The sequence below is a fragment of the Schistosoma mansoni genome, chromosome 3 (assembly GCF_000237925.1).
Source record: "Schistosoma mansoni strain Puerto Rico chromosome 3, complete genome".
NCBI classification, from domain to species: domain Eukaryota; kingdom Metazoa; phylum Platyhelminthes; class Trematoda; order Strigeidida; family Schistosomatidae; genus Schistosoma; species Schistosoma mansoni.
The window spans coordinates 20,944,234-20,959,868 of NC_031497.1; the positions used below are offsets into that span (position 1 = coordinate 20,944,234).

A 15,635-nucleotide genomic window follows, 5' to 3' on the forward strand; every position below is an offset into this window, starting at 1 on the left:
GGACAGTATCACAGCTTTCACACAAATCAAATGAGATTTGTGTGGCGCATATGTATCTGGTGCTTCCTTGTACCAATATTTATGTGTTTAAATAAAAAAAACCCATCACTATAACTTGTTTTGTGCTTCATTCTATGGAGGGTCGAATTTCTTGACATAATTAACTGAAAGTAAATTTTGTTTAATTAATCGGTTATCTTAGATACCTTGACAAGAATTTACACTTGATTTAAAAATTAGCTATGTATTTTATAGATTCATTTTCATAACAAGCATGTATTTAAGAACCTTACATTTCATTAGATCTGAAACAACTCAATAAATTAGTCATGTTTTATAGCATACTAGTTAAACAAGCACCAGGGTCCAGAAATAATCAGTATGAGACTCCTTATTAGTGTACATTCATGACCTTATCAGAGATCGGATTCAAGACTGCTAACAATCCTCATATATCCCTTACAATAAATGATGCATATACATCAAGATTAAGAGGTTTATTCAAATAGTTTTTTCTTACATTTAAAGACAATTTGCACTATAAACTGATATTATGTGAAACATCATTTCAGACCAGAAAGGATTGAACAACATTCTGCTAAGGAACTCATCAATATTGTGAAGTAACAACCAGACAAAAGAATCAGACTCTCAGGATACTCAATGAATAGATTCTCATCAGAATATTAAGCTTGTATACTATAAGTCATCCAGTCACAACGTAGAACTTTGTACTTACGTACATCAATTCGAGTTGCCATACCACATTAGCACAGAAATGCATTTGTCGATTCAAATCTAATAGTGGAAGTAGTAAGAGTATAAGAATTATGTGAAAGATTAGGGTTCGAAGATGTTATTGAAGGAGTATAATACAGTGAAATAAATTTGGGAAGAGAAAAAGGATAGGGACATGAAGAGTTCAGAAGATTATAATTTAGTCAGTCAGTCAGTCAGCTACAACGTAGGACCAGGCACATATATGCATCGGTCCAAGTTGCCATACCTCGTTAGCACAACAAGATGAACACCGGATTCATAGAAATAGTTAATTTAGTGGTGGTAGTATATAAAGAAAGGTTGTATATAAGGATATAGTACAGGAAGGAAGAGAGATATGAAGCAATTTTAATCTCAAGGTTGAAGGGAAGATAAAGAGTGTATACACCTACGCCATTGTGATCGATTCTGAGCCATGTCACCTAGAGTCTCCAACCATTGGTTACGATAGTCACGCGGACCCCAACCAGGTAGTCTGCATCTACCAACATGGCTCAGGCTAGAAGTTAGTGACTTCAAACACTGATGCCAAGTTTTGGTTTGGCCGCCCCTAACTCTCTTCCAACCATCCCCAATACTAGTCATCATAGCGCGTCGTGGTAATCGGTGTTCAGGCATACGTAACACATGGCCCAACCATCTCAGTCGATGAAGATTCATCACCTCATCAACTGATTTACCATCATTCCCTAATACTCTGCGTCTAACCTCACTATTACTTACCCGGTTATCCCAGCAGATGCGAGCAATATTTCTAAGGCATCTGTGGTCAAATACTAGTGACTTAAGAGTATCTTCTACTCTTAATGGCCATGCTTCACAGCCGTAAAGTAGAACAGAGCGAACTGCTGCACATGGTACTCGTCCCTTAATTGATAGACGGATATCTCGTCTTCGCCATAGGTGACGTAAGTTGGCAAAAGCCAAACGAGCTTTTTGAATCCGTGCAGAGATTTCGTCAGACACCAACCCATTAGGGCTGATCAGACTTCCAAGATAAATGAAGTTGTCCACGCGTTCGACTACTTCACTCCCTATCCTTAGTTCGGGTGTTGACGCAGGCCAGTCCTGGAGTAACAATTTACATTTGGATGGGGAGAAACGCATCCCAAACATCCTGGCATTATTACTCAGTTCTAACAGAAGACTCTGCATTTTGCCAGCGTCTTCGCCAAACAGGACTATGTCATCTGCGTATTCTAAGTCGCTTAGTGGTCGCCCTGGTAGGAGATCAATTCCTGTAAATTCAGTCGACGAGAGTGTTATTTCCAGCAACAGGTCTATAATGAAGTTAAACAAAAAAGGGGATAGTGGACAGCCTTGACGTACACCACTTGAGGTTGTAAAATCATATGACAGTTCGCCATAAGCTCTCACTCGACTGATAGTGTTCGAGTAAAGAGCCTTCAAAAGGTTTATGTACTTCTCAGGTACACCTTTCAATGACAGACACTGCCACAGAACCTCTCGGTCTACCGAGTCAAATGCTGCTTTCAAGTCAAGAAAAACTATTATTGTCGGACGCCGATAAGCGTGTCTGTGCTCTAAAACTTGACGAATGGTGAATATGTGGTCGATACAGCCACGACCAGGTCTGAAGCCAGCCTGATTTTCTCGTGTTTGCAGTTCACGAGTCTTAGTTAGGCGCCTGATAATTATTGAGGCTAGTATTTTAGATACTATGTTAGTCAGGCTAATCCCTCTATGGTTATCGCAGGATGATTTTGACCCCTTCTTATATATTGGGACAATAAGTGATTGTGACCAGTCGGATGGGATTACATCCGTCTCCCAGATTTTAGCCAGAATATTAGTCAACCTAATCGCTAAAATTGGACCACCATATTTAAAGACCTCTGGAGCCAATCCATCTGGTCCAGCTGCTCTTCCTCGTTTCAGATTACTTATAGCCTTTTGAACTTCAAGTAGGGTCGGGGGGCCTACTTCAATGTTCCATTCAGGTTTTCTGGGAATAGTGGGTAGTTGTGCAGTAGCTGAAGGCCAGCTAAACTGTTCTCTAAAGTGTTCCACCCAACGTTCTAAACGTTTGGGTTGAGAGCAGATAGGGGTTCCGTCTTTTTCGGAGATTGTCTCACTTACACTTGACTTCTTAATTCCAGTTTCTTTTATTAGTCTGAATAGTTGCCTGGTGTTGCCTACAGCCGCTGCCTTTTCCATCTCTTTTGCTTTCGTTGCCCACCACTGCTCACGATCGTTCCCTAGACTTTTAGTTAACCTAGATCTAATTTGTTTACGCTCTTCGTCATGTTCAGAGCCTGATGGGTTGAGTTTACGCGAATCCATCAGTGAAATAGAATTAAAAGAAATCCATTGGTTTTTTGGAGCCCTATGGTTTAAATAACTAATATATGTTACTGCTGTTTCCACAGCTGTTCGTGTGTCTTTCCAAGCAGCATCTGGGTCAGTCTCGTTTACAGAACTGCCTAGATGTGAACTCAGTTGTTTCTGGAATTCGCATTCGGCTTTTTCGTCCTCCAGTTCAATCCTAATGCGTCTTCTTAGTGTACTTTTCCTGCGTCCATTGAGGCGCAGACAAATGCGCGCTCGTATTAAAGCGTGATCAGAGTCTAAACAAGTATTCCAATACGAGCGACAATCTTCTATTGAGCCTCTCCAACGATGACTGATGACAATATGGTCTATTTGAGTCCATCGTTGGTTTGGTGCAGGTGGTCGCCATGTTAGACGGTGTCTCTCCTTATGTTTAAAATTAGTGCTTGCCAAAAATAAACGATTGTCTGAGCATAGTTGCAACAGACGATCACCATTATCGGTTCGTTGAGCCGGAATACTAAAACACCCACCTAAATGTCTTTCTGTTTGATTTAAGCTGCCTACCTGGGCATTAAAGTCACCCGCTACGACTACTATGTCTGAGCGCTTAGCTTTCTGAAGAAGCTCAGAGAGCTTTCTGTAAAAGTCATCTTTCACCTCATCATGGCTGCAGTCAGTGGGAGCGTAGGCAGAAACGACGAAAAGGCAACGACGTGTGTCCCTATCCTTCCGAGTTCTTACGGAGCCATTTAGCCGGACAGCACACAGGCGACTGTTAACGGGGATCCATTCTAGTAGTGCCTGTTCTGCCCTTGTACTTAGTGCTATGCCTACACCTGCAAGTCCACGAGAACTAGCCAACGGGTCGCCAGATACACGGAGGGTGTATTTCGTTGGCTGTCCATTTTGGCGAGGTGAGGTCAAGTGAATGACCACACTGGGATCCTGTATGCGTGTTTCGGAGACACAGCATACATCAATGGTACGAGATTCTAGGGTTTTAGCTAAGGAGGCCTGTTGACCGATTTGGCATAGGGTACGTACGTTGAAGGCTCCAATGTGTAGTTTGGAGCGAGGTTTTAGTAGACCTGGGACAGCGTTTCGCGCACTAGAATCGTTGGCCATGGTGACACTTGAGGAGGAAACCGAAAGAGGAAGTTTAGTGTTGAAAGTCAAGGTAGAAGGAATAGTAGGAAGTGAAGAAGGAGATTGATTATGAATACAGTGGTCTTGAGTGTTGTTAGAGGTATGAGGGCAGTTATCACTTCCCGGTTGCCCACACCGTGGAAGGATTCTTCTAGAGGTACCTGAAAAGGAAATTGGGTTAGAAGTGGTCTTAATGACCTGAGAGCGTGACCGCAGTGCCCAAGGGACAACTGCTTGAGGTCGGTCACACACGACCTTTTTGTGGGTAGTTTTTGTGTTAGCTCCGTTCTTCAAAAAAACCTTACCGCCGGAGACGGATATCCGTGGGATAAGGCGAGGTGTGCATTTTTAGGGTCGACCTTTTCTAACCCCACCCCTCCTTGTGGGAAGGCAGCATCGCTGTCATGCTGGTTGTCTGAAGGAAACACCTTACTGCTGTCACACCTCTGTACAGTCAGCAGTACGACTTCGCCTTCGGACCTTGGGTTTGCTGCTTTTAGTCTCACCGCTCTTCAACCGACCTGTCTGGCATGGTAGGACCTCGAGGAACGATTGTTCCAGCCAGCATAGCTCGATTGGATCATCACGATAGGCAAGCCCGACCACCACGTCAAGGTAGCAGCAACGGTCGGGATTATAATTTAGTAGAACACAAAGAATGAATGCACCTTCGCCACTGCAAATGATTTTGAGCCATGTCATTCAAGGTCTCTAACCATCGATTGCTATCATCTCGCGAATCCCAACCACGTAGTCTACACCTACCAGCATGGTTCAGTCCAATTGTCAGTGACTTCATGGATTTGTGCTACGTTTTGGTCTGGCCACCCCTAGCTTCCTTCCAACCTACTCCTACACCATGAAACATTGCACGTCGGGGCAGTCGGTGGTGGGGCATACGTAACACGTGTCCCATCCATCTCAACTGATGAAGTTTCACTACTTAATCAATCGACTTGCCATCCTTACCTAGTACCCGTTTCCTAACAACTGAATTACTTACCCGGTGGTCCCAAGATATACGAGCAATGCTTCGAAGACACCTATGATTTGTTGCATACAATAAATCATATTGTCAACTTCGGTACATGCATAAAATTACAAGACAATCATACACTAACATTAACGAATAACTATCTTACTTTTAAAATTGTTAAGCTAACTAAATATGATAAGAAAACACGATATTAATGGAGTTTTGTTCTGTGAGTTGGATGGTTTAGTCCATTTCAGAGCACAAAACTCCATTAAAATCATCCACCTGAACTACAAATCTTCTCCACCATCTTAAAACACAATAAATTATATGATACAAATGTATATTATTCTGCAAAAAAATGCACTTTCATCAACTGATAACATACTTACACCATTTATACATAAAATGAACCAGATTTACATTTATTACTATATGATCAATAGAAAACATTAGCAACTAAAGTAAACATTTAAAGAGAAGTAATAATATACATTAGTGACCATTTTGGGCCAAATAGATAATAATAAAAATAGAAAAAAAAAGGAATGAAATAAAAACTTGAACCTAACTTGATAAGTATCGATAATTATTTCTTTTATAGGTGTAATAACGATAGTTATAAACATAATTGATACAGATAAATGTAATGAAGAAACAATAACAAAAGTATATATAAGTAATATATGAATCTATATCGTTGAGATCATGAGTCAATTGAAGCTAGACCACCATGGAAAACTTGAAAGCACTGGACGGCCGGTTTCGTCCTATTGTGGGACTCCTCAGCTATATATAAAATTACTAAAATCTCTACGAAACCCCCCTTTTTTATTATTTTTTGTTTAAACTATTTCTTCAATTTATTTTCAATGTGTTTATTGTTGTTGGTTCTTGTTTGTTTTCTTGTTAAAATAATCATATTAAAGGAAAGTTGTAAAATGATTATTTCAAACATAACTTATCTATTTACCATGATGATAATCAGACCACCAACTGTGATTATTTTAATACTATACACAACTCTGTTTTTGGATCATTATTACTATTATTATTAGTAGTAGTAATATTAACACTCGTATTCTATTACATTTCATTTTTAATTTTATACATACATACAAACACATTTACTGTTACAGTTATGGTTACTGTTTACTTTTCTCAATATATTAGTTTCATCACTAATAGTATTACCATTATTATTATTATTATAGTAGTATAAATATTAATATTAACACTGATATGATTATCAATGGCTGTGTTGTATATGATTGATCACAAAAAAACAAAACAACAATTGTTCAGTTGTATATTGAATATTGAAAATATGTAAAGAAGTTGTTTTTTAATGTGTCCGGGTAATTTTTGTTTTAAATGTATTAGCCATGTATCTAAGTGTATAGACATTTATATATATACATGGATAAGCATAAATAAAACATTATCTCTATGTATATATTTATATATATATATATATATACATAATACTTATTAACAAGATATGGTTCATTTACATTGATGTACCTTGTGATTACACATAAATAAATGTCTACATGGGTGTATTCACCTAAGTGACATGCAGTATATTGTGCATTGAAAAAAAAGAAAAAAAAAGAAAAAGAAAAACAGTCACATAAATAAAAATTACATATTTTTACATTTTAATCTAACATAATAAATTTTCATATTTAATTAACAGATATGTAGAAAATAAAAAAAATATTTTTTTCTTTGAAAAAAAAACAAAAAAAAAGAAGTAAATGGTGTATTTATATCTAAAGGGAACATTTGTCATTTCAATTCATTCTCATCTGTTTTTCTTTCCTTTTTTTTTATTTATTCGTTCGGTATATTCATTTTTCATTAGGGTTTTATCTTCCTTTTTCTCTTTTTTTTAAAAAGATATTCTGTATAATAAAAATCATTATTAACTAACAATTTCATCATTTAAGTTATGATTTATTTAATTTAGTTCTTAACTTCATATCTTAGATACATTGATCATTGAAACTATTTGAAATGTTACTTCATTTTTACAAGAAAAAAAAGTCACCAAGATAGTTAGTTGAACGTGGAAGATTTGAAAGAGATATATGTGCATTGTCTTAATAGATGTCAAAGTTTCACATTTACAAAACGTTTTAACCGTTATTTTTTTCTTTTTTTATAAAAAAGATTACTAGTTAAATGACTAGATATAGCTTATTTGCAATGATTTATTAAACTGTTATGAATGAAAACACAACTGGGGACAATCGAATGTATTTAGGCATAAATTATAGACTATCTCTCACTAAATTCTGATAACCATACAGTCAACAGTTAATTTGTAAAATAACAATTAATTGTATTAATCTTCACTGTTCCTTTTGTAAATATTAGTCCATCTTCTTTAATTTCATTGTTCATGCATTTTCCTACCAATTGAGCTTCATTTCAGTTCTTTCCTTATTGGTCTTCTGCCAAAATACATTCTATGTCTGACCATCGTCATATACTACTTGTGTAGATATAAGTAGACCACACCACAAGACGAGTAAACGTTCAATGTTAAAGTTGAAATTCCATGATAACTTGATTTCATTTGTAAACTCTTAAAAATATTGTCTAATAAATATCATTTCCTAAAAATCAATTTAAACATATAATAGATCAAGCCTTATATTCCATTTTTTGTGATAGAAACTGGCTTAAAGAAAAGCTTGAATTTTATGACAATTAATATATAAAGAAATTTAAACCAATTAGTCCCTTTGATAAATTTCGATAGTGTAGTAATAAGAAGACGAAGATTATCAGAACTATGTGATCAGATATTAGTGCAATACATTTCGAACAAGCTGATCACACATATACTTGTTAAGAACATTTATATATAAAAATAAAAGGTCAACTAGACTGGAAATGGGAGAAGGGTAAGAGGAGACAAGGATAATAATCTAGACGAAAGTTCTTATATTTTCTTAACAAGTATATATGTGATCAGATTGTTCGAAATGTATTATACTAATATCTCATCACATAGTTCTGATAATCTTCGTCTTCTTATTACACCATTGAAATAAATAAAGAGGTTTGCTTCATTTGGTACAATCTGAAAAATCACATCATAATTCAAATAAAATTATTTCATAAACATAAAATTGAGATTTCAACGTCACTATTACTTACTGGTAGTATTAACTTTCTTTTGAAAAAACACGAAAAAGATTCGAGTGATTTCATGTTCATAATTAATTTTCACTAATGGGTTTGTTGATTGAGCCTTCTTATTTTCACCAAGTAACTTATTGGAGAGACTCAGAAAGCTCCTTGAAATAAACCGTAAGCGGTCCTGAAAACGATGAAAAACATCCAATCAGCATTCAATGGATGTTTCTCAGAAACACCTAAAAAGTGAAAAGAGTCATATGTCACATTTTTGATTGGATGATTACCCATCCCGCTACTATGTTCACTATGGTTCTAAAACCTTCCAGAAACCCGGAGCCATTTGAAATGCTATAAATACATTTAATTTTCTGTGCTTAAACTAACTTTGGAGTAAAGCTGTCTTTCCATATTTCTCGTCTTATCTCTCCTGTTCAGCTTGTAGTGTAGATTTAGCCTGGGGTTATTAGAAGAGCTTAGGAAACGGATTCAAGCGTTCAGTCAGAAAATTTATCAATTTTTATAACAAATTGACTAACAAATGTAGATTCTTTAAAATATGAAAGTTTTCCTGACTTCCTGAAAACAGCTAGGAAAATATTGGAAATTGTCAATAGATAAACAGCAGTTTGATGGTAGTTTTAGAATTTTCAGCAGTTGTAAAATGCTTAGTAGTTTTTAACTATTCTATAATTGTGGATTATGAAACCAGAATGAAATAGCTGTTACATTGTTGTTAATTATCAGACTCTCTTCATTATCCCAGTAGGTCATTGAAAAAATTCCAAATCAATTCAATGAATTAAATTACCAAGAATTTTACTTTTCTAAACAATCATATTCAGTTGTGTTAGTGTAAATTGTTTGGATCTTAGGAATTCATTTATTTTCATAATTGAAACATAAGTCAATTGAAGGTAGACCACCATGGAAAACCTGGAAGCACTGGACGGCCGTTTCGACCTATTGTAGGACTCCTTAGCAGTGCGCATCCACGATCTCGCCTCACGAGATTCAAACGAAGGACGTACCAGTCTCGCGCCAGAGCACCTAACTGATAGACCACTGAGCCGGCATCCGATACTGAAATCTCCACAAAAACCCCCTTCTTATTCATTTATTTATTGAAAATGACTCTAAATTCGTTCTATAAATATTAATATTTATTAGGCTTTGCTTATCTATTGATTATCCCATTATTTGTACATCATATTTCTTATTCAATATCACTAAATATCCTACTGATATATGTGAATTTCCATCATTATGATTCAATGAAACCATTCTCCAAATTGTAATACATTTCTGATTTTTATGTACTGTCACAGGTTTAAATAAACTTTCTAGATAATCTTGAAGAAGTGGCTTACATTGAGTCACGAAACGTCAGAAAATCTAATTTTTTCTACTCATTGGGATATTACAAATATATTAATTTATTTATATTTCTAGATAATCATTAGATTTAGTAACGATCAATATGGTTCTTTTTTATCATAACCGTGGAAGACTTTCAGTCTAGTTGTGTGATTTTACCTTGTTCTAATGCTTATTTTCAAATGTCTATAAGTTTTGTTTTTTTATTTTTTGGAATTATGCTTAATCCCTTATGTTTAATGAATTTTCTAAGCGTAAATATCATAGTTGAAGGGGTTTTGTGGATATTATTGTAATTTTGATAGTTAAAATCATGAATCAATTGAAGCTAGACTGTTGTAGATTGTTTGTTTATCATTCCAATTAGATTTACATTAACAAAACTCTATTTATTTTTTTCATAGTTGAAATCATGAGTCAATTGAAGTTAGACCACCATAAAAAACATGGAAGCACTAGATGGCCGTTTCGATGTAAAAGAGGAGGGATCGTGGATGCGCCCTGTCGAGGAGTCCCATAATAGGACCAAACGGCCGTCCAGTTCTTCCAGGTTTCCCATGGTGGTCTAACTTCAATTGACACATGATTTCAACTATGAAAATACTGAAATCTCCTAAAAACCCCTTCTGATTCTGTTTATTTTCTTGTCAAGTATTTTTAATTGAATCGAAATGAATATTAATTAGTAATATATTCATTCACTTTCTAAACTTTTCACGCTCGACTTCACTTAGTATAAAAAATTAGCCAAACGTATTTAACATAAAACGTCAAAATTAAATTAAACTTCTATCTACTGATAAATGATCCTATTGACTTTCAGGTTTGTTTTTCAGTTTCTTCTCGCATTACTTTACAGATACTTTTAGTTCCACTGACTTTGATGAATATTTTTGAACAATTATAAGATGCTTCATAAATCAATGTTAATGAAGTTAAAGGATACGAATAATTTATTAAAGTTCCATCAACATTGAGATGATGGAAGAGATTTGTAGCTCTGGTGGATGATTTTGGAGTTCTTGTCTCTGTCCGGGTAGAACTCCTGAACTTTGTGCTGGTGATGTCGTTCAGAATAAAGATGAAAGCTCCATGACTAAACCATCCAGGTCAGAAAACAAAAATCCACCAAAATCCATGGGTGTAGATATTTACATAAAAATATGAATATTTTATTCATCTAAGTCAGTGATTAGCAGAAACACAATGACTTACTGATGAAGGCTTAATTTAAGGTTCTATCTTTGCTGCTACAATTAGATATTATGTCTGACTGTTATAATATTTAATTCAGTTAAGTTTCATTCAATCAATGTATTTTTCTCATTGAATATAATTTGATGATTAAGTGAATTGATGTTTTGGTAACCGGATTTCAAAAGACTTGATCATTGGACTAATTTCTAAACTTGAAATGCTTCAAGTTGCTGACACTATATGGTCTGATTTTTAAACTTCAGCATTCTAGATTCCCTTTGAAACACAATGACTGTCATTATGCACAACAACAATCTATCCATAAAAGTGTATATCAGTTAATAATGAATGGGTGGTTAAAGTAACTTAATATCAGTCAACTACTTGAGCCCTTATATCCAATTAATTTGATATGAGCTGCTAAATGGTATCATTTGCCTTTGCTAATCGTTTTAACCATATGATGTACAAGTTCAAGTCTTGACCTATGTGCGGTCGCGTGTATACATTGCTCAAAATTAGAATGAAACTGTTATCCAGGTCTTGATAGATTTAAATGATTTTTCAGTTTAGAATGTCAGTCCAAACAAATAACTACATCTTTTTTTGCATAACTCAGTATGAGTTATTCATTATTTCCTTAAACTAAGCTCGTAGACAGTATCCAACTAATAAACAGTATTAACGTCAAGGAAACGGACCTTTTACTCAAAATTCAAAAGTCAATTTAAACTTCACCTCATTGCACAAACAAGTGGCTATCAGGACTCAGTAGCTAAGTGGATAACACGATGGCTTTCAGAGCGAAAGGTTTTGAGTTCCAGTCCTGGAGTGAACATCAACTGTGGGATGCAGGTACACCCAGCTGACGAGTCCCAAAATAGGGTGAAACACGAGTCCTGGATTTCACTGCTACCCACTACCCATCTTTGCTTATAATGATAATAATAGTAATAATAATAATAATGATCAATATTCATATCGTTTCATAAACTGTATCCTACCTGAATTATAATCAATTTTATATTCCTATTATTTTTTCCAAATTTTAATTTAGCACAAATCCTCTCGATTGTATTCACCAATGTTTTTGTCAAGTTCAGAATATAATCCAAATGATTTGTTGAATTCTAATCGTAAATCGTCCTCTTTATCATCATCAACTTCACCAACAACAATGCCAACATCATCATCATCTTCTCTACGTTTTCGTGGTAATAAATTTGGACGTCTTAAAACAAAATCTTTAAACCTCAATAGATATCCACAAAATTATTCATTATCTAATAATCGTTTACATTTATGTAATAAACCAAGTCATTTCAATTCAATAATGGCAACATCTGCATTGAAAACTATTCGTAGATCAACAATAAATCTTCCTAATTCTCATTGGTCAAATCTATCTTTAGGATCACAAATTACGACATCGTCAGCATCATCGCCAACATATTCATCAATAATAGATCAAAAATTTAAGTCAAATTTCTTAACTGATCTACAATTTCCTGAAAGCAATATAAACGATACTAATGGATTACTATCTTCTTCTGTATCAAACTTACGTGGAAATCATCAGCATAATAATAATAACAATACGAGTAATAATTTAATTGATCGTCCAGTAGTTGTATTAAATCCTGATGAACCGCGTGAAATATTTATTGGTGGTGTACAATCTGTTGCATTACCATTATGGGCATATTGTAAATGTTTAACAATGGTACGTGGTGAACCACATGAATTAGGACCACGTTTATGTTTACGTCTATTACAAAGTTTATTTAGTTTACACTATTTAGTTACACATAATTATAATGGTTCCGGAGGTAAAGCACCAATTGATCCAATTGTAATGAGTGCTGTATTACGTCAAGCACAATTACAATTTGGTTCAGGATATTTTTTTACCGAACCAATGGCTTTGGGTAAATTAAGAGATTATTTAAATAATGCTTTTCGTGTAATGGCATTTAGACAACGTAAAGGTGAACGTGTAAGATCACCATTTTGGAATGAAAAAGGTGAACCAATACATGATTTAGAAGCACCAGTGGAATTTTCAAATATTACTGATATTATTGTTATACCACATTCAGTTAATACTATTACACCTACTACTACTACTACTGTTATTACGGCTACAACAACTTTGTCAACAACCACAACAATGTCAAATGAATCTGATTTGAATATGAATTCAAGATGAATAGTTATCAGAGAAGATATCTTTACTTTCATAATTTCATCCTTTCATAAAATGATTCTTTGAAAGTATGATTACTATGTATATTTTTGTTTACTTCAGTAAAACAACTCAATAATATACACTTGAACAATATTAGCTACATTGTGTATACAAACATTGAACAATTCATTGTTCAATATATAATTTAAAACAACGAGAAAATATAAAAAACAACCAGGGGGGGATTAACCGAATTCAATACAAATGTACTCTTTGTTACTATTGAAACTATATTCAACTTTTGTAACCAATTAATTCATAATACAATAAATACATATTAATTCAGTAAAACAAAGAAAACGGAGGGATATTTAAAAAAGATCATTACGATGAACAAGAGAGAGATTCTATTACCTGTATTTAATCATACTATTATAGTTACTTAGTTTCATATTGTTTTGTTTTGATTGCCAAGTATGATATAAACTGAAACGATTAAGTTTATACAAACCATTTAGTCTTGCGTAAATTACAACTTGTAACTGTCTTGTGTGTTGATTTATTTTCTCCTAATATTGTTTTGCCAAATTAAAGACAAGCATTTCATGGTTCTATACCTATACCTATATAGGTACTGGTGAAAACAGCATTACAATTATAAATACAAAAATAAATAATTAATTACGTTGATTTCTATCAGTGATAAGATTAATGTTTGTCTACTATTGTGAACATATTGAATGTAACTGGTTGTTTTTTTGTTCATTCCCAGAAGGAGTGGTTATTGAATGTCATATAATAATCTTTTGATGTGAGAAATATCTATGCCAGAGTTTATTACATTAGATGGTTAATATAGACCGTATCACAATATGACAGATACTTCAAAAATAATTTTGAAAGAGATAATATTGAAAAGCGGTTGTATAAAAGAGAAGATAAGACTATACATATATATTGCATTAATCCCTAGTACTAACGTCATTATCATCATCATCATTGTTCTAATTATAAACATTCCATAAATATCATCATTAACATAATAAGTTATCCAAGAGAAGAAAGATACAAGTAGATGAATTTATCATTAGAAGATTCCATCATCAAATAGTTTATTATACAGTAAAGATATAATAATTGATGAAGGAAAGATGGTTAGGGGGAGAAAAGAAAAGGCGGAATTCATAGACAAAAGAAACGTTCCCAGAAAAAAGGTATATATATGTAACTATGATATTAACAATTAAAAATTATAAATTAATTATTTATACGAATGATTTATTGAATAAACAATAAAAATATGATTTCAAATATGTTAGTCTACTAAAAATTTATAATGTAGATAGGTGATTTATAAAAGAATTATTTCATTTGAAGTAAGTTTTTATAATCAACTGAAGTTAATTGGAAGATTGAATGTTAATGAGGTCACAATCTAACCTAAGCTAGACAACTATTGCAAACTAAGAAGCACTGGACAGTTGTTTCGTTGTGGTAGGGGTCTCCTCATAAGTCAGTATCCATGATCTCTCATCTAATCCAGGACATCCAGATCTTACAGAGAGACCTTAACCTTCAGAATATTGAGTCTATATCCAATGATGTTCATATCTGACCGCAATCAATTCGCAACAGAGTGCAAATATCTTTCTATCTATTTAAACACATAAATATTGGTACAAAGGGGTACCAGATATATATGCGCCGCACAAATATCATTCGATTTCTGTGAGGACTGTGATACTGTCCAGGTGCACAAACTGAAGCAGGTGGTTTTCTTAGAGGGCCACACTCGGAGCCTTTGACCTAAAGATCTGATCCACAAGGCAGTGGAGCATCGTGAGGAGATACAATCCCATGGTAGCCGGTCACCAACGATTGATTCATACGCCATTTATTCCCTCAGGATACTTGAGCCCATGTACACCATTGGTTTGGAATCAGGGTTTTCCAACTCCCCTAGGTGGACTTGCCGTGTCCACCAACCCGGTTAAAGCGCTGGACATTCGCTTTTCGTCCTCTCAATTTCGTAAACAACAGTAATGCAACTGTGAGAAGGCAGTGAGTAAGACTTCCCTGACAGAGGCTATATACGCGTGGCCATGTGAGGGCATTTCGAGAGGGAGAGCGGACTCTCCCCACTCTCGGCCGTACCAGGGCAGATAACTAGAGTGGATGCACTTATGAGAAGTATCGAACCACAAGCAAACAGTTACACAGTGTTTCCTGGTTTTCATTAGCTGTCTAACAAGTTTGTTAATGATTTCAATAGCTGGAGAATTACTGAAAGCCTAAAACACATTGATCAAGTTTGAACTTGATCACATAAACAATGATGCCTACACAACTACGAAACCTCATACACGCAAAAACAGCTGTTAAATATTTCTTTGTTTTCATTAGTTTTCTAAATGATGTCAGTCTATGATAAATATTTTACTCGAAAGATGAGTAAACTATGAAGATTACCGTTGTTAAAATGTGGATTCAAATGGACTACATTTGTTGCATTCTAGTGTGACATAA

General features: G+C 34.5%; 1 protein-coding gene across 1 annotated transcript; it reads left to right on the plus strand.

Annotated features, from left to right (window-relative positions):
- Window positions 1-12,254: 12,254 nt before the first annotated feature.
- On the plus strand, window positions 12,255-13,908 carry Smp_144350 (hypothetical protein; the record flags this gene model as incomplete). Its single annotated transcript, XM_018799606.1, has 2 exons — window positions 12,255-12,974; window positions 13,882-13,908. 2 exons carry the CDS (start codon window positions 12,255-12,257, stop codon window positions 13,906-13,908), a joined length of 747 nt encoding a protein of 248 aa, XP_018651378.1.
- Between the last annotated feature and the right edge of the window lie 1,727 nt (window positions 13,909-15,635).